Genomic DNA, 21,747 nt, shown 5'->3' with positions numbered 1-21,747 from the left:
CAGAAAGAAGTGTAGGCTTGTTATTGTTTCCCCAGATGTTGGTTTTTTAATACAGGGAAGTGGCAGATAATGGTTGGCTACCTTGGTGGACTGAGGCTTGTTGCTTGAGAGTATTACTATTGTGACTGATGCAAGGAGATATTCCAGGGTGGTTCTAGAGCCTCCTTTCACAGGATTTTTAAGCTGTTTATTCCAGAATAAGAGTGTGTCTACACATGGCATTAATTAGGAACAGTTAATCAAGGACAAGCCCTTCCATATGGTAGACAAGCTCTTACATATGGTGGAATGTACTATCAGTTGCACATTCTGCATGCTTTAAACTGCAGGGCAGACAATGGCTTTAAGACTTCTTTAACAGTTAATTTTCACATTGCTTTCTAGCATACATTTTCTATTTATACTTCTTGAAGTATATTAACCAAGATCTTAAAAAAACCTTTGAGTCAATATACAAAGAAGCAGCTGTTCTTTGCATATTGTTCCAATCTGCTGCTATTCTCTCTTCACACCGTGGCCATTAAACCCTTTAAGAGCCCAGAGGCACCAGTAGCCAACTGCTCAGAGTTCTGTGATCTACATCTTGGGTGCATCTGGAGGCTTTTGCACCAAAACTGTTTAAGTGGTTGCCACAGACAAAGTCAAACCATCTTTGGCTTAGAGGAGTCCAAGACAAAAGATCCTAACCTTTGACTATTAGTGGTAAATATGCCCAATGGCCTGTGATGGGATGTTAGATGGGGTGGGATCTGAGTTACTACAGAGAATTCTTTCCTGGGCATCTGGCTGGTGAGTCTTGCCCACATGCTCAGGGTTTAGCTGATCGCCATATTTGGGGTCGGGAAGGAATTTTCCTCCAGGGCAGATTAGCAGAGGCTTTGGGGGTTTTTTGCCTTCCTCTGCAGCGTGGGGCACAGGCCACTTGCTGGAGGATTCTCTGCACCTTGAAGTCTTTAAACCACGATTTGAGGACTTCAATAGCTCAGGCATAGGTTAGGGGTTTGTTACAGGACTGGGTGGGTGAGATTCTGTGGTCTGCGTTGTGCAGGAGGTCAGACTAGATGATCATAATGGTCCCTTCTGACCTAAAAGTCTATGATTCTATGATTCTTCTGGTGTAACTGGAAAGTCTTCTTCATGAAGAAATACAATACAATCACTCCCAAAAGGCTACATCTAACTCCACAGGACTGTGTTGCCTTTGAAATAATTGGAAACTATCAACTATGTTTGCCACAAAATACTATTTTCCTTTTATTTATATACAAACATGACAGAGAGAGAGAGAGAGAGAGAGAGAGGGAGGGAGAGAGAGATTTTCCCAAACTTGTATCTCTATCATCTACAAAACCAACAATGATTAAAACAGTCGGGCAAAACCCTGCATGAGTATTAGTAATTAAAAATTATGAGGATGGGTGACAAAATGCTTTTCAAAAATATATAAAATGAAGTTTCATCCAATAATGCAAAGAAAGTATCTTTTCACTCTCTAAACCTAAAATGTGACGATTGATTACCCAGGACATACAGCATTGGGCAGTACTTCTGTTTTTTGTTGAAACATGTTTTCTCAAATAAGAGAATTAATTGGCTAGCAATTTAAAACTGTTTAACTTAATTTTCATTTAATCCTTTTATAAACTCCTTATGGTCTTTTTACAGTTTTTCTACTGACCCTTTCAAGTTCATTAGCTTTTGTAATTACAACACCTAATTTTTCCTCCATCTTTTAAATCAAATTGTATCGTGTAATCAAAGTAAATCTTCCATCAGTTGGTTTAGGAGAACAAATTCCTAAAAGAGATCCAAATAATTGCAATTATTCTGATTTTTATAATTGGAATTCAATGTTAAAAAGCTTATTAGCATGCTATTAGGAAAGGCATTCATCAAACAATATGTACTGTATGGCATTTCTGCTTTTTGCTGTTGAACCATAAATTACATAGTACACATTATTCCTCAACAAAACAACAATGCATTTGAATCAAACCCATTATTGCTGTGCTCTGTTGCCTAGAGACTGTACATTTGAAGTTTACTGCATTTTAGATGGACATTTAAATTACAAATGGCAATCCAACAGTTCTTCACATAATGTATAGACAGAAAGCAGTCTGTTATAGACTACTATTTTGTGCTTCTTAAGAAGAAAGAAGAGTTTAGCTTTTTGGGTAAGATATTTTATGTTCAGCACTACTAAGCTTGATAAAATATTCCCAAACCTACCTGTTCCCAGGCAAATACATGTTGATTGAAGTAGAACTGAATCTGTTCATTGGCAATGTTGATACACAGTTGTTCGAAAGAATTTTTTTTGAAATTTTCAAAGCCAAAGATATCAAGAATCCCAATGTTCAACCCATCATCATTTTCGCTGAAAAAGATAAAAAAAGCTCTTCATATGTTTATCTCCATTATTTTACATAATGCCTAACTTCATTATTGTTTCAAGAAAATAAATAATGGGCCAAATTTATCACTGACCATGGGAGTTACATAAGGATGAATTTTGCCCAATCAGATGAATCTTAATAGAATGATCAGTTCTAATATGAAATACGATAATACATGTAAATCTAAGGATGACTGAGAATACATGTAAATCTAATGATTCCCCTATTGGGGAAAAAAAACAGACTATGGTTCACAAATGACACACAATTGCTCTTCGTTTCTATGGTAATAAAATAGGCTCGTAATTAGATACTAGGTATTTCTTCCCTCAGATTATTTGCTCACAATGCTTAGGGCTGACTTTTCAAAATAGATCGTCTGCAGAGGCCCCTACATTCATTTTTATGCACCTAAATAAATGTTTTAAATATTAAGATTAAGATAGGAGTTTCAATTTGCAATGAGGTGCATGCAACAGGTATTTAGAAGCCTAGCTTTAGGCACTGAAGTATGAAAATTTGACCTTACACGTTACAAGAAAAAAATCTGAAGGAGGAGTACCGGATAAGTAATTACAGGAATTTAGCAAGTAACGCCTATTTTATTACCACCCACACAAACATCAGTTCTATGTTATTTGTACACTGCATGCATTTTAGATACCAGATGGGGATCCTCATCCCTGCCCCTTCCACAGTGGAACCACGCTTGTTCTACTGGTTTGGAGCCCTCAAGGCCTGCTCAATGGCAGAGTGATGGGATATGTCCATAAATTAGCAGTGCAGCTCCATCTGCCTTGTATTTCGGCTTAATAATCATCAATCAAAATGGTATTTATTGCTGTTACTGTGTATTTTAAAGTTTTCAGGGCTCTTAGGGCTGCAAAACTGCAGCCTTGGATTCCCTCTGATGTTTCTTAAATGAAAATGCAGACGTGCCAGATTGAAATATTATGTGTATTCGGAATCAGGTAGTTTTAAATTCATTCCACTCCCCTGGCACCCAACTACCATGGAGGGCCTTGATTTGCATGATTTACTAACAAAGCTGTGCCAATCCTTCACCAGATTCATTTGCATCCCCATCCCCTAACCTTTGTCTGTTTGGGTTTAGACTGCAAACCTTTTCAGGGTAGGAACGGTCCTTTCCTTTTTGTAAAACACCTAGCACAATGGGGTGTTAAACCCGATGAGGCTTTGGGCACTATCATAAATACTTAAGAAGAAGAAGAACACCAGAAGGATGCATGCAAATAAGATCAGAATGTGGCCTAATCAACCTGCAGATGAATGGCAGCGTTGGCCCTAAAAGTTATGAGTAAATCACCTGAAGGAAAAATATCTGGTATATAACTCCAGTAGGTTTACTCCTAATTTACATGGGAATAACTAAGATCAGAATTTCACCCAGTTAATCTATAGCGAAATGCCAAGATGCCAGTATTACAGCTATTTACTATATGTCTATTGCATACTACTAATGAAAAAAATGTATATGATCAGAAATGATTACCATAGGTATAGAAGTTATCAGATGAAGGAAGGATTTGTAAGAGCTAAACGTTATGGATCTGAACAAGCTAATAAAATATTATATCATGACTATTCCGTTGCCAGATGTTCTATAAAATATATAGACCATGTAGGTATACAAATCATACATTTCACATTGCAAAGAGATAATTTTTCTACTGGAAAAATGTCCCTTTACCTTAAAAGTTTGTCTGGCTTGAGTAAAGTATTGATGCGATTGACTATCCAACTAAAGAGACGCCCATATAATGCTTTGGCCATGGCATCTCTGACATCAATAGCTTTTTCCATGGTGTTAGGACGGATAATGGTTTCCCCTCGAGTCACCACGCAGTAGGAGGTGAGAGCTTCTTGCAGTTCATCTGCCTGAATGCACAGCAAGGAAGCACCTAGAAAGTGAACAGATGTACTGTTAAGACATACACACAACCCGCAGGTATATTTTTGAAGGAATGAATGAAGTATTTCTTAATTTCTAAGGGTTAGATTGTAACAGTACAATGTGTCCTGATTATGGGGCAGTGTGGAATTGTGCTGCCCCAAGAGCAGATGAGGGACTGAGTCATAATCTGTAGCTAATTCCCCTCTTGCTCCAGGGTGGGGAAGTCATGTGCACCAGCCCTTTCCCAGGTGCAGATTACTTTCCCTTCAGTGACAGCTCAGCCATGCTGGACAATGTGTTGGGGGCAGAATCAAGGCTCCACCCTCTCGTACAGGAGGGGGAGCAGCAGCTTCCCTGTGGATGCTTTTCCACTGTAAGCCCATTGTGACCCACAAGGGAGGTAGCCCAGCTCTATTTCCTCGAGATAAACGCTGTAGGAGATAGAGCTGGTAAAAAAATAAAATTCAAAATTTTGATGAAATTTTTCACAAAAAGTTTAAATGTTGACAAAAACCATGAACATTTTATTTTGTTTTTCGCCGCCCCTCCTCCCCCCGGTAACAGTCATGCTATCTGAATAAACTATGTGGATGGACACAAAAAGTAAATAATTTGTATGCACATAAATATGAAAGAAACCCTTCTTTTTACATTTTTATTAATGTGGATTTGGCATGAATTGAACTGCTATACTTTAAGTCTTGCAAAATTTCCACCTGAATACAGTTTTATAGATAAATCTAATGTGATAAAATCTCCTGCCTGCTAAAACATTAAAGAAATTTAATCTTAAATAAAAGGAAAGAGAACTCACAATTCTCAAGTGCGACTGGATTGGAAATATTGCTCTTGTCAATCATGTGCTCGGATACCACTGAAGAAAACTCAATGTTACCCACGTTTAAAATTGCAGCAAGAATACTGTAGACACTGCCAAGTTCCTGAAAAGGAGATTAAAAATGTAGCCATTTATAGTTTTACATTTGGTACCTTAGGCTGCAATAACTGGTATTCTACACCCATTTTCTATATCTTGAAGATAAGCATCTGTACTGGGCCCTAACATGTTGCTATTGACTGCCTCCTCATTTATAGTGGAGCCTGGACTGTCCTGGAGCACACACAGCAGAACAGGAGTCACTGGCTGACCAGATCAATGATCGAGGCAGCCAATACACATGAGATCTTATTCTAGTAAATTGATGCAATTGCCTGACAAGGTTGAGAACTCCTGCTCAGGACAAGTACAGTTAAATTAGCCGTAGCATTTTCATCATGCTCTCCTCTCTCCACCAGTAAGACCAAAGCACCCCTATCCTTGAACCACATCAGAGGCTTACTCTCAGACATCTAATTCAAGCTCTTTGTTCTCACTTTCAAGGTCCTTCACAATCTTTATCTCCATCTCCATTTTTGCTCTCATTGCCTCTTACTCTCCTCTGTGTTCAGTCCTCTTGCTTTACTGCTCCCTTTTCTCACTCCATGCCTTCTAGGACTCTGCCTCCCAAGCCTGGAACAGCCTAATTCTTCTTGTCCACCACACACTCTCTTCCAGGAATACATGTATCCCATTCTCCTCACCAGTCACTCCTCACACCATACTCTAATGCTAGTCCCAGGGGATGCCTGGCATCAAAGAGGGGGCAAGGAGGAGGTGGAAACGTGGCCTAACCCCACTTCTGCAATAGTTTAGAACTAGATTAGCATGCAGGTAGGAGCAGGCTACACCCCATAAAGGGATGCCATAGTGGTTGTGCTTCTCTCTCTGTGCACCAGAGAGTTCAGGAGCAACTCCATACCACTCCTTGCTGTGCCTGAAGGCATGATCTAGCCCTAAGGCTGGAAGCTTCTTGGAACAAAGAATGAGTTTTACAACAGGTCTAATCCTGTGCCCACTGAAGTTAATGGAAACAGTGCTTCAGTGGGAGAAGAATCAGACCCTATATAGTCCTGATTCAGGGACACACTTACAGGTCCTTAAGCTCATCCATATTCAGGATAACACTTTAAATACAGACTTAATTTTAAGCATGTGCCTAAATCCCATTGTTTTCAAGGTAAGCATGTGCTTAAGTGCTGTCCTGAATGGGGATTTTTTCCTGATCTGGGGACAACATTTGTAATCACAATGTAAATTTTAGGTGACATATATAGTAAGTGACCTTAAATAATAATGAATGATAAGTAAAACTGTAATAGTAATAGATAAAGTAATGCTTTCATTGTGGTTTTGGCTTTGATCTAAACTGTAAACCTGAATACCCATCTCCATATTTGATTATTTCTGGTCATTGTCTAAGCAGAGTGAGACAGTTTTAGTTTCTGTAATGTAGATTAGGTTAAAATAGAATTTTGGGCTACTATTTTTCTTAAGGGCGAAGTAGTATTGGACAAGCATTTTAGCAGATGGGCTACTCATCACTCCACAGCATTTTATATCATACTATTTTGTAACATGCTGGCATCAATTATTCAGATAAAATCCTTAATTATCTTTAATTGCTCAACATATTTTATATTATTTTCAACACTTTCAGAATTGAATCCAGCACAAATCTAACACTTAATGAAAATGAATTATTCCAGTTACTCCAAAGCCAACTAAAAAAGCTCACTCTAAAAATTACTCTTAGGATGATTGGCACGCAGTGTGTATGTTTGTAAAGTGATTACTTTCATTTCAAGCCTAAGAATGTGGATGAAATTCAAAGAAATGGATAACTTGACTTTTGCCATTATGTTGTATAAAGGGTATAGCAACGGACATTTTTGTGCCCTTTTCCAGTAGGTATTAAATCTGGTTGATCTGTCTAGAATGATTATTGTGAACCCCAGGCAGTTCTTTCCTCTTATTTTTGTCATGCAGTCTTAAGTAAAACAGTGTGGGTTTAGGACAGAGAGCAAAGTATAGAGTATGTAGGTACCAATACAGCATGCTAGCCAGTTTAAAAGAGAGATGTCAAAAAAACACGTAGGCTGCATTTTAATCAGAATGCACAAGACTATGTTCAGGACTCCTGTTAATAAAACACGAATTGTGGATATATAGAGAAACTCCTCTGTGCACCACGATGGAATGTCAAAGGTTAGGAGTACGTTATTGCACCTTTCCATGGAGGAGCCTCTTTCTGATGCAACATATTTCTCTAGCCAAAAAGTAGCAGTCTCGGTGCATACAGAGCTTGATTTCTGGCATATAGCCACAGTTCTGCAAAGGGTATGGTGCAGAGACACAGCCCCAGTGGCAGTCCTGGGAGACATTAAGCCTGGATTAGGTACAATGATTCCAGGAGCTCATGGGATCTCTGGGAACCAATACTGCTGTGTCACCCTTCAAGAGAGTGCAGTATCTACACCCCTCTGTACCCAGCCTTCTCTGCCAGCTGGGGTGGAAGTGGGTCAGACAAGAGCCCCACCCCTTTTGAGAGGCTAGTGCTTCCACAAGGAATATCCCTTTCATAGGAGGGTCAACAAGAAAGACTCTTTATGCCTCTCCTTCCCTATCCACTCAGAAACTAAGCACACCCTGTACCACAACCTTCTGCAAAGTGACCAGAAGATGCATGCTGGCATTGTGCATAGTGTGGCCACTCACATTTCTCAGTGGACTTCCAAAATATCAGAAGTGACACCCCCTCTTTTGGCGATATAGTGTCATTGCTATATGAAGGTGATGCTCTTATCAATCAAAATGAATGTTTAAGCACGGGGAACAGGAACAGACTGGTGTAACTGCATAGTACACTTCATGCCCCACAAGGTCTTGTCATGTGGGTAGCTCTGCTGATGACAGTTCTGCAACCTTCACATTCATGTAGGCCAGTTCTGAAGAGATGGAAGTACTGCTGACAGGAGATTGTTGGGCCTTACCATCTGCTATACAGCGCTGGAGTTGTGAATAAGTATCAAAAGGAAAAAAAAGAGAATGGGCTTGGGAAAAAAAGATGAAAATTCAGCTTCACTGCTAATAGGTTTCATCTGCTTTGGCTACAAAATAGGTTTGCGGCCAGGTCGGCAATGGGGCTGATTGAAAGTTTTCTGTCAAGATTGTTTTTCCAACAGAAAATGGATTTTTGAGTAAATGAATTTTTTGGCAAAAAAGTGTCCACTTCCCATTGAAAAAAATTGATATTTTTTGTCAAAAAATCAATGCCTAAAAATGAAATATTTGGATTCTGAAATGCCACTTGAGGGCCTCATGGGTGTTGTAGTTAAGGTGTCTCATGCTCCCATTCTCCTGCGCCAGGCTCTCCAGTCAGACTTCATCTCCCATGATTCCATGTAACTGCCATGATGTATCACCTCCCTCAAGAGAGGAAACTACAGTGTGTGATGGGAGATACTTTTGATACTTATTGACAACTCCAGTGTCATAAAACAGCAGGTAATACTGTTTCTGATTTTAATTTTTTGCAAACAATTCAAAATTTTCCATGGAAAAAAGCCGTAGTAAATAGTAAAGAGTAAAGAAATGCATCACTAATGGCAAAAACAGCAAGGAAAGTATTATTAAAACATAGGGGAAAAGGTTCACACATGTTTCTTCACAGCTAAAATATTACCCTTAATGACGGCATGGTGAATGTTAATACGTCATCAGCCATGTGTATTGTTCCCATCCAAACCAGACCTGTGAAAAGTCTCACACTTGGAATTTTAGAAAACTCTCAGATTTTCTTTTGTAAACTAGTATTCTATATTTATAGATTTGCCTCTTTTTAGTACCTCCTTCCTGTTGGACTTGCTCCTCCAGAACTAGGTACCAACAGTGTCTGAGAAATATTAACAACCATGAATAGCAACATTATAATGCAGCTCCTCTACTAATGGCACATGAAATTCCTTGTTTCAAAGCAGCTGACAAAGGGAGACTTTAAAAAGAAACAGGCTGATATTTATTGTAATTATACTGGTACAGGCTTACAAGAGAGGACCAGTGGCCTGCACATCCATGAAAAGAGACAATAAGAAAGAAGAACAGATTAAATTAGTGGTCACAGATAAGACTCACCCTGACATGACAGGTTTGATCCTCTCAATGCACTTCAACCATCCTTGCCAAAGACTCCTTATTTCAAACTCTAATTTAAAAAGTGAATGAAGCTTACACGAACTAGGCTAAAATTATAGGCTTATTAATGGTTACAAACATTATTTTCTATGCACTTATTTTGTAATTAACCTTTTTTCAAATATTCAGCTATGTTATGGCCACTGATTTTATAGTATTGTTGACTAATAATACTTTCTTAGTATATAGATGCTTAAACACTTTTAAAAGAATTAAAATATGTAACAATATCATGACAAACTGACCATGGAATATCCAAAAATGTCTAAGAATCATAGCCAAAGTGAGCAACATAATGAAGGAAACTGGTTGTATTTTTAGCCAAAATGAGAAAAATAGTGAAGGAAATTAGTTACATTCTTTGAATGCATTTCCCCTTTATTACCTCCTGTCACAGGAAGAAGCAAAGGAAGGTTTCAAAAAAAGAAAAAGATTGAAATGTTATCAGCACTCACCTCCATTGTAAAACCTATGACTTTGAAGCACTGCTCAATTAATTCAAACTGAGACTTATAGAAATTGTTGTTCATAAAATCTTGTGCTGTTCGGAGATGTTCATTTTGCAGATACCTGAAAAGGTTGAGGAACAAAGGGTTATAATCCAAATGAGGTTGAGCCAACTACAATGTATTCCTTAGAAATCAATTTATGTAAAAAGAAACTTCGTTACCTGGGTGGCTTATACTCTGGCAGTTTATAATGTGCCAGTTTTTTCTTTTCTGCTAAACCAGCATAGATGTAATAAAAAATATGGAAATTTCTCTCTCCCCTGAAACAACAAAAACAATTATTTGTTTGAGTAAGAAAGTTGTACTGCTAGATTTATTGATGGCATTGCTGCTATTGTTAAACATCATTAAAAATAGTGAGCCAGATCTTCAGCTGCTGTAAATTGACATGGCTCCATTGAAGTCAATGGAATTCCATCAGTTTATACTTGCTGAGTACTTGGTGCAGTGATTTTAACTAGTTCCATCTTTTTCTGTGCAAGCTTTTTTGCGTGTCATATCTACCAATGCAGATGATGTAGAAGCAGCTAAATGTAGCACTGTGGTGTTTGATACAATAAGTAAATACTGGGTCGGATCTTGGAAATTGCCCACAACCTTAGTAAACTAACTGTGCCCTGAGGAACTCTGTTAAAATCTTCCCTCCCAGGCAGAGTTGCATTCTCACTATGGGTTTGATCCTGCAAGGTTCTGTGAGATTTGACTAATTCAGAAAAGGATTTAAGCTCATGTGTAAATTTAAGCACATTCTCCTGACATATCCTATTTAAGTGGTCCCAATGACCTCACCAGAAATCAGCAAGCCCAGGGAAAAAGTTCAATGCAAACCACTATCTTAGGGAAAAAGCCGGATTTTATTCCGAAAAATCCAAGATTCTATAACTGAAGTTCGATTGGGGAAAAACTGTCAATAACAGCGTTTCATAAAACTGGACCAAAACTTTAAATTGTGTATTTGCTAAATCAACTTAGAGGAAACAGAAGTAGTCATTTGTGTTGCATAAGGTAATAGGCTCTCACAGAATCAAAACACTCAGTTTTAGTCGGTGAAGGAAACATTAAAATTAGAGCTGGGGCAAGATTTCCCTATACCAAGTTCTAAACTTTTGCCATTAATTATTGTTAATGACAAAAACAGATCTACTAAAATAATTTTTTGTGTACTTTAATGTACTATATGTGAAAACAAACAGCTGATATTATACAGGAATTTACTTTCATATGAATTTATTCTATGAAGTGTTGTTTAATTTCTCTATCATTTGTTATTTTATTACACACACACACACTCTTAACAAATATATATGTGTACTTGGTTCATACTCCTTTATAAGCAAAATTATATTAGAATCTCCAGGATTTAACCAAATATTTTGCATACAAGTTACATTAATGAGGGAAAATTAAAGGAAATGTAATCCAAACAATATACTTAACATAATATTAAGAGCTTAATTTAAACTAGGGTTGTCAAGCAATTAAAAAAATTAATCGTGATTAATTGTGTGATTGATCTCACTGTTAAACAATAATAGAATAATATTTATTTAAATATTTTTGGATGTTTTCTACATTTTCAAATATATTGATTTCAATTACAAACCAAAATACAAAGTGTATAGTGCTCACTTTATATTTATTTTTTATTACAAGTATTTGCACTGTAAAAAAATAAAAGAAATATTATTTTTCAATTCACCTAATATAAGTACTGAAGTGCAATCTTTTTATCATGAAAGTTGAACTTACAAATGTAGAATTATGTACAAAGACCCCTGCATTTAAAAATAAATAATGTAAAATTTTAGAGACTACAAGTCCACTCAGGCCGACTTCTTGTGCAGCCAATCACTCAGACAAACAAGTTTGCTGACATTTACAGGAGACAATGCTGCCCGCTTCTTGTTTACAATGTCACCTGAAAGTGAGAAGCATGTCCTTTGGAATGGTGGCCAAAGCATGAAGGGAAATACGAATGTTTAGCATATCTGACATGTAAATACCTTGCAATGCTGGCTACAAAAGTGCCATGTGAACATCTGTTCTCACTGTCAGATGACACTGTAAATAAGAAGCGGGCAGCAGTATCTCCTGTAAATGTAAACAAACTTGTTTGTCTTAGCGATCGGCTGAACAAGAAGTAGGACTGAGTGGATCTGTAGGCTCTGAAGTTTTACATTGTTTTGTTTCTGAGTGCAGTCATGTAACAACAACAAAAATCTACATTTGTAAGTTGCACTTTCATGACAAAGAGATTGCACTACAGTACTTGTATGAGGTGAATTGAAAACGACTATTTCTTTTATCATTTTTACAGTGCAAATATTTGTAATAAAAAATATACACTGATTTCAATTAGAATACAGAATATAGTATATATGAAAATGTAGAAAAACATCCAAAATATTTAATGAATTTCAATCGGCATTCTATTGTTTATCAGTAGGATTAATACTTTGATTAATTGTGATTAATTTTTCTAATCATGATTAATTTTTTTGAGTTAATCGTGTGAGTTAACTATGATTAATCGACAGCCCTAATTTAAACCCAGACAAATAAAGATATTTAGAGTTAAAACTATTAGAATATCCTTAGCCCTGCCCACATATGCTTATCCTTTTTGCTGTACAATATATGCAAGATTTTTTAAAAAACAGACCTGCTTAAATAAACCAGAATGTAATAAAATATACTGTAAGCTATTTTAATTTAAGTTATACCTTTAGAACCTATCAACCTCTTGTTTATTTGAAAGAAAAAACCTTGCTAATCTTATCCTGGAATATGGTACAAGATTTCCCAAATTGCACTCCTGCTTTGTCTACTTTAAAATGGGTCAATTGTTCCTTTTTACTTACACAGCCTGATGGACAACTCTGGATTTTTCGAGGAGGTATTCTGAAATTTGAGCTCCTACTACAGTTCCTCCACAAGTGAATTTCATTTCTAAGTATTTTCCAAATCTGCTGGAGTTATCATTGATAATAGTGCCTGCATTTCCAAATGCCTCTACAAGATTGTTCACTTGGAGTATCTTCTCCTGGAGAGTCCTATTATTAGCCTAGATATAAAAGCCAACATACAGAAAAGTTATTGCTTAAAGCAGTCTCAAGAATAATCCCAAAATAACTGTTTTCAAATAGGTCTTTTCATTTACATTTGGTATTGAGAGTTTCAGTTTGTTTACTCGGTGTACTTCTGGAATCTCTATTTAGGTATCACAATAAGCATCAGATCTCTGTAATGAGAAAGAATTCCCTTCCTTCTTTTTTTCTCTTGCACCTATGGGCAAGGCCCTTTTCCTTGCCCACACAGGCCCCAATTCAGCAAGGTTCTTAAACACATACCTAGCTTTAAACACATCAGTACAGTACTTAGGTAATGGGACTGCAACGTGCTTAAAGCTAGGGACATGCCTAAGTACCTTACTGAATTGGGGCCTCAACTTTTATCCATCCAACTATCCATCCCAGGTTTTTATACCTCACCCATCACCATGGTAAAGGAGCACCTCAGACTGATTTACTGTATGCTTGAAACAAGGGCTTAAGATGTAGAGTTAAATCCTGGATTCACTGATCTCAATGGGAGTCAATGGCATAATTCCCTAATTACTTCAGTGGGGCCAAGAATTCACCCATGCACTCATTTTCAGCACAGTCTTTGTGTTTTCACTCTTCTCTTAACATTGGGCCAATTATTTTCCCCATTAGATACCCATCTTCCTACCGTTATTCTAAGCTGGACACTCCTGAAGCCTTAAGAAGACATCCTAGTGCATTGACCTTTACTTGCTGAATGTGCCACTGCTCATTTCACCCTGCCTTTAATATGCAAAACTCTCAAGATATGACCCAAACTTGGGCATACTTGTGATTTTCTTTAAGGAGCCAAACCATCAAGTCAGCCTTTCTGGTCTGAATCATATGGAAAGACAGTGACACTGACAACAATCCATTGCTTAAGCGAGATGAACATGTCAGAAGGTGAAACAGAATCCTACATGGTACATTTTGGGAAAATTTAGGACAGTCCCGAAGGCAGGAGATTGCTCAAGAAGGGTAAAACTTTCACTGTGCTGTGTAATATTTTACAGCATTCCATTATTGTCTCCAAGTGGGCTAAGGCAGGGTTGAGCTGGGGGAGGCACATCATCCCCTCTCTGACACTGGAAAGGTTGTCTGGAGAAGGTAATATAGTCTTGGGCTACGTCACCTTTTCCACATCTTATCCTCAACCCTCCGCTAGCAGATTCCAATGCAGAATTAGGGTATTTGGGGTCTGTAAACGACACTGCAGGGTTGAGATTATGTTCCAATTTATTCAGGTTTCAGGCTTTAGAGAGACTTGTGGGAGCACCCACTTTAAAAACATACCTTTCCCAAGACCGTGAGCTGCTGAACCAGGAGGTGGGCACTCTGCGTCTTGCCAGCTCCACTTTCTCCAGAAATGACAATACACTGAAGAAGATAAGACAAGTCCATTTGCCCTCACTGCATCCCTCTCAGCAGAGCAAAGGGTATGAGATATAAATCTGATTGTGTAAATAAATACCTTTACCTGATCCGAGTTGTATGTTACCATGGATTGGTATCCAATGTCAGCCACAGCAAAGATGTGGGGAGGATTGGCAGTCCGCTTTGCTCCAATATACAGTTTGGAATGCTGAGGGTCAGAACACTGCAAATGTTTTCTGAGTTCCTTTAATAGCTATTTTTGTATTATTTTATCATGTTTTCATTATATTTACTGATTGCTGTGCAGCATCCCTAGCATATTCGTAGGGGGGCTTCATAAATAAAGATTTATTAATTATTATTATTACTATACTAACTATACTGTGGACCAATGGATCCTTTGAATTATATTTTAAATACCATTAAAAAGGAACCGGTATACTTTGAAATCTCATCATGCCTTGATTATGAAAAATATAAAATCAAAATAATTAGATCAAGATTTCATGTTTTCAGGCACAAAGCACTGAATTACCATTTCATACCATTGTCTTTTCATACACCCATTTAGTATTTTGGTATGTTTTAAGGGGCAAATGTTCTTTTCTTTACTTGCCATAACCAATAAACAAAGACAAACTTTTATTTGATCCAGACTGTCATATCAGTCACCAATTGCACAAGTAACACCAATTACACTGGTGTAAAACTAAAGTAAATGGGAGAACCAGGCTCTTAGTGTGAAGCACAATGAGGAGTAACACTGGGTTTCATAAGCCTCTATCAGAAAGATAAGTGGAATTTGGGGAACTTATTGTACACAGGGCTTCACTGTGTGTGTGTGTGTGTGTGTGTGTGTAGAGAGAGAGCATGAGAGACAAACGGTCTCATTTATGTGCAGGAATTCAGCATATAGTAATTAAACCATTTATATCAAAGTATATGCCCATGTGCATGCTAGAAGATGATTTATTGATAATTCTGTTACTTAGATGTTGTATTAAATCATCATGAGTGGTATGAATTTTCAAATTTCACTGGAAATCACTACAAGCAAAACACAACTGAAACTCATTCTTCACACCTGTGCAGAATAAAGGTCTAAGTTCCTAAAGGGATTGACAGCGATGAGAATGTCTCCTACATATGTGTAGATCTGATCCCTGGCATAGCTCTTCTGCAACTGCTCCGTTACTGTATTCTGTTGTAAAAAAGAATAGGAAAGCCAAGGCATGTTCAAGTTAATGCTTAGAAACACGTTGGTACCTTCAAACATAGTGGCATTCAGAGGCCACAATATTTTTGTATCGCCATCCCACATGAATCACAAACACATATCTTCAGATCTTTGTACAAATATTAACAAATTAATAATGCAGTAACTCAATCAATTTTATTCATTTAGGACTCCCTAATCTCTCTTTCTAAACTCCCTATCCCAAGGATTAATATCATTGTTCCATGCAAAGGTCACTAGACTGAATTCAGACATGCCCTTCCAAGTTCTGAGATTTTTTCCTAAGTTCTGATCATATAGACATAGAAGTCCATCTGTTTGGATCTCTCTGAAACCTTTTATACTGCATCTTTAAATGTGCACTCCTTGGAGTAGGCTAAAATCTACAAATGTAAATAAACAGATACTAGTTTGAAGATATTCATATATTAACATGCTTTGGGATCAGCTCTTGATCTGGTCTGATGTCGGTTTTTTTACTGCCTGAGCAGTGAAAAGCAAACAGAAAGTTACCCTAAATTGGAAGCTGATTTCCCCCAGCACAGGAAAATCCTAGGGTGGCACCATGCTGGTAAGCCAACTCTTTGCCACTTGTCTCACCCCTCTTTTCTGCAGAGAAAGCTGAAAAGAGGCAGAAAAGGGTGCTCTGTCAAATCCCTATCTTAGGCACCAGTTGGCTGTAGCTTGGAGTAACACTAGTTTCAAGGACTGCTCCATGTTACACAGGGTGCTGTTTCAATCCCCTGCTGGACCAGCATCAGGAGTGAAAAGGTTTTTTAGAGTCACCATCCCCCCAAACTGTGGTGAGTGTAAATTTGATACAGTTGGGAACTGAACGGTCTGTATTTGAAAGAAAGAAAAATAGGGAGAAACTCAAGAAGCTGCAACAGGGATGGTAACATTTACTCCCACAGGGAAAACAAGATGAAAGCATTTCACAGGCTTGGAAATCTATCCTGTTTCTTATTTTGAACCATACCTTTCAATATACTGAATATCATCTCCCTTTATGAGCATGACATGGCTTTCGCTGAATGGACTCCTTGGCAAAAAGTAGAAATCTTACTGTCAGCATATGGCTATTCTGAATGTAAATAAATGTTCGGATGTGAGCTCTACCCATCAGACGAATAGCCTTGATTAGCTGAGCTACTATCCTATTAATTAGCTAATGTTTGTACAGTGCTTTGAAGATGTACAGCACTCTATAAGTGTCGTTATCACTATGCAGTGCTCACAGCATGTCTACAGAAGAGCCAAGTTCAGGGCTCACTAATGGTTGACGTGTCAGTGAAGTTTAATTTGCAGGTGGAGATTATTAATTTTATTCTCTTGTGTAGCAGTCCCTGAACCATTCAGCAGAGCAATGTTGGCATTTCATCCACATCCACCCACTGCCTCTGAACTCCAGGTAAATCATTGTAGCCTGATTATTCTCTTTCCCATACACACTAGCATAAATCTGAGGTAACTCCACTGATGAAAATGGAGTTGCACTATTGTCAAGTTAGAGAAAGAGGAGATTTAAGCCCTATGATTGCATTCCCTAGCCAAAAGGAAGTTAATGAAATGCAGAGAAATAACTGTTTGCATAAAGAATATTGCTAAGTAGCTCCCCGGGGGGAAAGCTTTAAAAGCAGAATTTCTGGTCACAGCATTCTTTTCCCTTCATGTTGCTTGTCAGAAAAGGGATCCACTTTTCAAACTTGGCCAAACAGCACTATTTTAAGTATCTAAAATGCTGCAAAAGTTGGTCTTCTGTGGCCAGACCCTGAGCTTGTGTACACTGGCATAGCACCACTGACTTCGGTGATGCTACAGCAGTTTATGCCGGCTAAGAATATGGCCTATGACGAAGTGTTAACATTAAGCGGGGACAATTCCAGCTGAAGGTGGAAATGGATATGCTGTATCTAGAGCTGTCCCATCTTAAAGTTAAATCATCATCATGGAGCAGATTCTTGGCCAGAATAAACTGGCATGGCTCCACTGAAGTTAGTGGTACTATGCCAATTTACACCAGCTCATGATCTCGCTCATGAGGATGTTTTGGCATTAAGATGGCACAACTCTATACACAACACATCTCATCTCACGTTCAACAATCTAGCAGAAGTCTGTAAAGTACCATGGACTACTATGTAATTAAAGTGTGAGAATGTAGGCTCACCTAAAAACAAGCTAGGTTAATCTACAAATACAGCAGTATTTTTTGACTCTTATCTGTATACTAGTTTCCAAGAAAACTTAAATAAATTAAATATCTTACCTCATCCAGTACCTCCAAGGTTGCTAAATCATCTACATCCTCCTGGTCTGAGGCTAGAGACCTACTGTAGTCCCCTTTCTTAGTATGAATTCGCTCAAATCTACAAAAGAAGAGACGTACGCTTTTCTGATGTAAGAAAACATTCTTTGCATCTTCAAGCTGTAGACGCATTGAGAGCAACCCCCTAAAGATGTTCAAACATTCTGATGGATTGAATTCAAACTGATGAATGACCAAAATAGCAGGACAGAATAGAACTTTTTACCTCAGTACCCCCGAGGTTCGCTACTTAAAAATAAGGGGTTTGATTCTGCAATTGATAGCATGTGGAAAGACTGCTGGACCTGTGTGGAGCTTCATAGAGCTCAACAGAAGCATAATAGTCCATTTGTGAGCCATCAGTGGTAGGACTGGAGCCATGCTGTATAGAAAAGGTAATAAACTTATAATACCTATAGTAGCTGTGTCTTGGCAGCAGCCTGGAAAAAATAAAAATTACTCAAATCAGTATTATGAATGGTACAAATCTGGGATGATATGATTGAATAGTATGAGAAGAATGACCACAGACAGCCTCCAGAAGGAAATATTTTTTAAAAAAATTGGTGACTTATAATTATTTAATGTTCATTTTATGGTAGTGCCCAGAGGGGCTGATTGGGAGAGAGCTCACATTGAGTGAGGCACTGTATAAACACGGAAGTACTAGACACAGTCCCTTTCCCAAAATGTGTACAGTCTAAACAGATATTTTTGGACTATATAGGAAAAGATTGTACAAAGGACAGAAGATTTCAAAACTGCCCTTTCTTATAAGCATGACTAATCTGTTAATTTAGCAATCTTAAGAGGCTATATTTTATTTTTAAATTGAACAAACAAACGGAAATCTACACACCATTGCAGAAATAATGAAGAAAAGCCACAAATGAATGGATCTCATACATGGCAGAAATGGCACATTGAGGGAATGGCAACCACTGGAATGGGATCCATCAACAAATTAATGAGGGAGTCAACAGAGGATGCAAGGATCATGATTCAGACTGGGTATATGTGCCACAAGAGAGCACAGAAGATCAATGAATGGGAATTCAGGAGCGTAACAGCAGAGGATTACAGACAGAAGTGAGTTTAAATGTCTAAGAGGGCAGCAGCAGCAAAAATCCATGAATTGGATCAGATCTCCTCATCTCACTTTTTTATACACCATGGAGAAAGGTAGAACAAAAATTGATTCTGGGGTGCGTCAACTGCGAAGCAGAGAGAAAATGGAGACTGTCCTGTGTGAGCTTGAGTTGGTAATCATCTTGATTCCAGAGAAGCCAGAGGAGGCCCTTTCATTCACTCGGATGCTGAGGTAAACACCAGGAGACAGGAACCTACTGGGCAGCTCATCCAAAGATGGAAGAGTGGGGTGTGGCCAGCCAGTACAGTGACATATAGGGGGTTGCCTAGCCCCATGACAGAGGTGTGGGAAGGCACCCACTTAGCAATGATAATGTTAAAGAGGAGTCCCAACACCTGGGGGAAGCTTGGAGGAGATCCTGGGAGGGAGGTAAGCAAATTATACTACGCTGGGTCTGTGTAACTTCATAGATCTGGGCTCAGGTTCTGACAAATCTTTTCACACAGCTTAATTAGAAGCATTTGGGCAATCTGAACTCCTAACATGCACAGGCTTCAACCCAAACTCTTAACATGCCTAAGGTAGAAGGAACTGCTATATCCAGGAACTAGTCTAGCATAGTGTCTAGCAGAGTGCATTGGTGCTTGTACACAGCAGCTTGTAAATCCCTGGAGATGGCGCTTTATACAGTCTCTCCAGGCTATTCAGCATTCAAGTCACAAACTCACTCTGCACGCGTGTATACATTTCATTTAGCATTGCACTGAACTTCAATTGAGCATAATGACTATTTTCTGAGGGCAAGCGCGTGAGCAGCCCTGGTGCTGACGCAACGGCAGATGGGGAGGCAAGGAGCTTTTCCACCTTGTGCAGGAGCCAGCCACAACTACAGCATTTGCACGCTCTGCAGCACAGGGCAGGAGGTGCACACACTCCACAGCTGAGAAATTCTGCCTGTTTCTTCACCAGCTAGCTTAGTGGCTTGTGAAATTAAGTCTATTAATTCTGAGATAATGGACACAAACTGAGCCATCAGTGAAAATCACCATATACTTAACTGAAACGTACAGAGTACTCCATGCTTCGAGCCAGACTGCAGCAATAAAAGCAGAGCCCCTGCGTTGAAGTCAGTCCTCTAGGGGGTAACTCCAGGAAGCACAATGAGCATCCTGGGGAGCACAAGATTTATGCTACTCCTTTGGAGGCTGGGGTATAATAAAAGTCCAATCTGTTTTTCCTACTGATATTCAGAACCCTGTGGGCTGCCATCAAACCGTCAATCAGCTGCAGCAGCACGGTAAAGCCATGAGTTTCCCGAGTCTTTTGTAAGTGTCCTGAAGGTTTCATCACAGCAGGGTACAAAATGGCCCATGATTTCTTAGCTGCATTTAAAACACTCAGAAGCTGAAAACGTGTAGGAATAATGGCAGATGATCGATCTGAAGATATAACTACACTTCTCATAGAACAGATATTTTCTGCTATACATTCTCCTTCTTCTTGGACGCTCTTGTGTAGTAATAATTGCCCTAGTCATACATGCTCTCCTATTATAATATTATGAAGACAGTTTTGGTTTTGTGTGCCATGTTATATTGAATATGATGTGAAAATATTAAACTTAATTATAATGCTCATCATTCCAATGTCTGCTGATGCTTGACTTTGTTTTCTTGACTATCTACAGGATGTTATTGCATCCAGGGGCAAAATCTGTAATTAATAACAGTAATAACCAAAATAATAATAAAAAAATAAAAAAGGTTTCATGTAAATACCCTGTGATACATTAAAGATGTGTTTATATACCTCCAACATTCTTTGCAGATTCAAATACAGAAAGTGCTTTAATAGGGCAAATTATGTTATGCTGAAAATAAATCGGTACATTTGAAGCAGCATACTTTATGCAGCTACACGAAGGTCATTTTGTTCTTTAGAATACATATCTGACATACTGTGGCTTTGATGAAGACTGAAAATGCACCCATGAAGAAAATATGTGGCAACTGACAGCGTTTTATTAAACTACATAAAGTTCTATTTTTTAACATTGCCAAAGGAGCACCCAAAGCAAAACCTTATGTCAATTCACATTTTCCATTTCTGTTGTAACTATTACTCACTGCATACTGCTGGGTTTTAAAAAAAATCGTACTGAATACTGGAGAGCATGATGGGCCCCTGGATTTCAACGAATGGCTACGCAGGAGGTGTCGGAGAGAAGGCTTTGGATTCTTTGACCACGGGATGGTGTTCCAAGAAGGAGGAGTGCTAGGCAGAGATGGGCTCCACCTAACGAAGAGAGGGAAGAGCATCTTCACAAGCAGGCTGGCTAACCTAGTGAGGAGGGCTTTAAACTAGGTTCACCGGGGGGAAGGAGACCAAAGCCCTGTGGTAAGTAGGAAAGTGGGATACTGGGAGGAAGCACGAGTGGAAGTCCTGGCACAGTCAAGGAATTATGATGTGATTGGAATAACAGAGACTTGGTGAGATAACTCACACGACTGGAGTACTGTCATGGATGGATATAAACTGTTCAGGAAGGACAGGCAGGGCAGAAAAGGTCAGGGAGTTGCATTGTATGTAAGAGAGCAGTATGACTGCTAAGAACTCCGGTATGAAACCGCAGAAAAACCTGAGTGTCTCTGGACTAAGTTTAGAAGTGTGAGCAACAAGGGTGATGTCGTGGTGGGAGTCTGCTATAGACCACCGGACCAGGAGGATAAGGTGGACAAGGCTTTCTTCTGGCAACTAA

General features: G+C 38.6%; 1 protein-coding gene across 1 annotated transcript; it reads right to left on the bottom strand.

The window, feature by feature from the left end:
- Positions 1-1,755: 1,755 nt before the first annotated feature.
- LOC311516794 (myosin-IIIa-like) lies at positions 1,756-18,031 on the bottom strand (the record flags this gene model as incomplete). Its single annotated transcript, XM_084621132.1, has 11 exons — positions 1,756-1,797; positions 2,233-2,380; positions 4,111-4,321; positions 5,129-5,255; positions 9,841-9,955; positions 10,056-10,154; positions 12,756-12,958; positions 14,274-14,357; positions 14,458-14,562; positions 15,439-15,555; positions 17,861-18,031. 11 exons carry the CDS (start codon positions 18,029-18,031, stop codon positions 1,756-1,758), a joined length of 1,422 nt encoding a protein of 473 aa, XP_084477258.1.
- Positions 18,032-21,747: the final 3,716 nt, after the last annotated feature.

Source organism: Lepidochelys olivacea (genome assembly GCF_965140295.1).
Source record: "Lepidochelys olivacea isolate rLepOli2 genome assembly, chromosome: 2".
Lineage (NCBI taxonomy): Eukaryota > Metazoa > Chordata > Testudines > Cheloniidae > Lepidochelys > Lepidochelys olivacea.
This window is presented reverse-complemented; position numbering and strand designations above follow the sequence as displayed.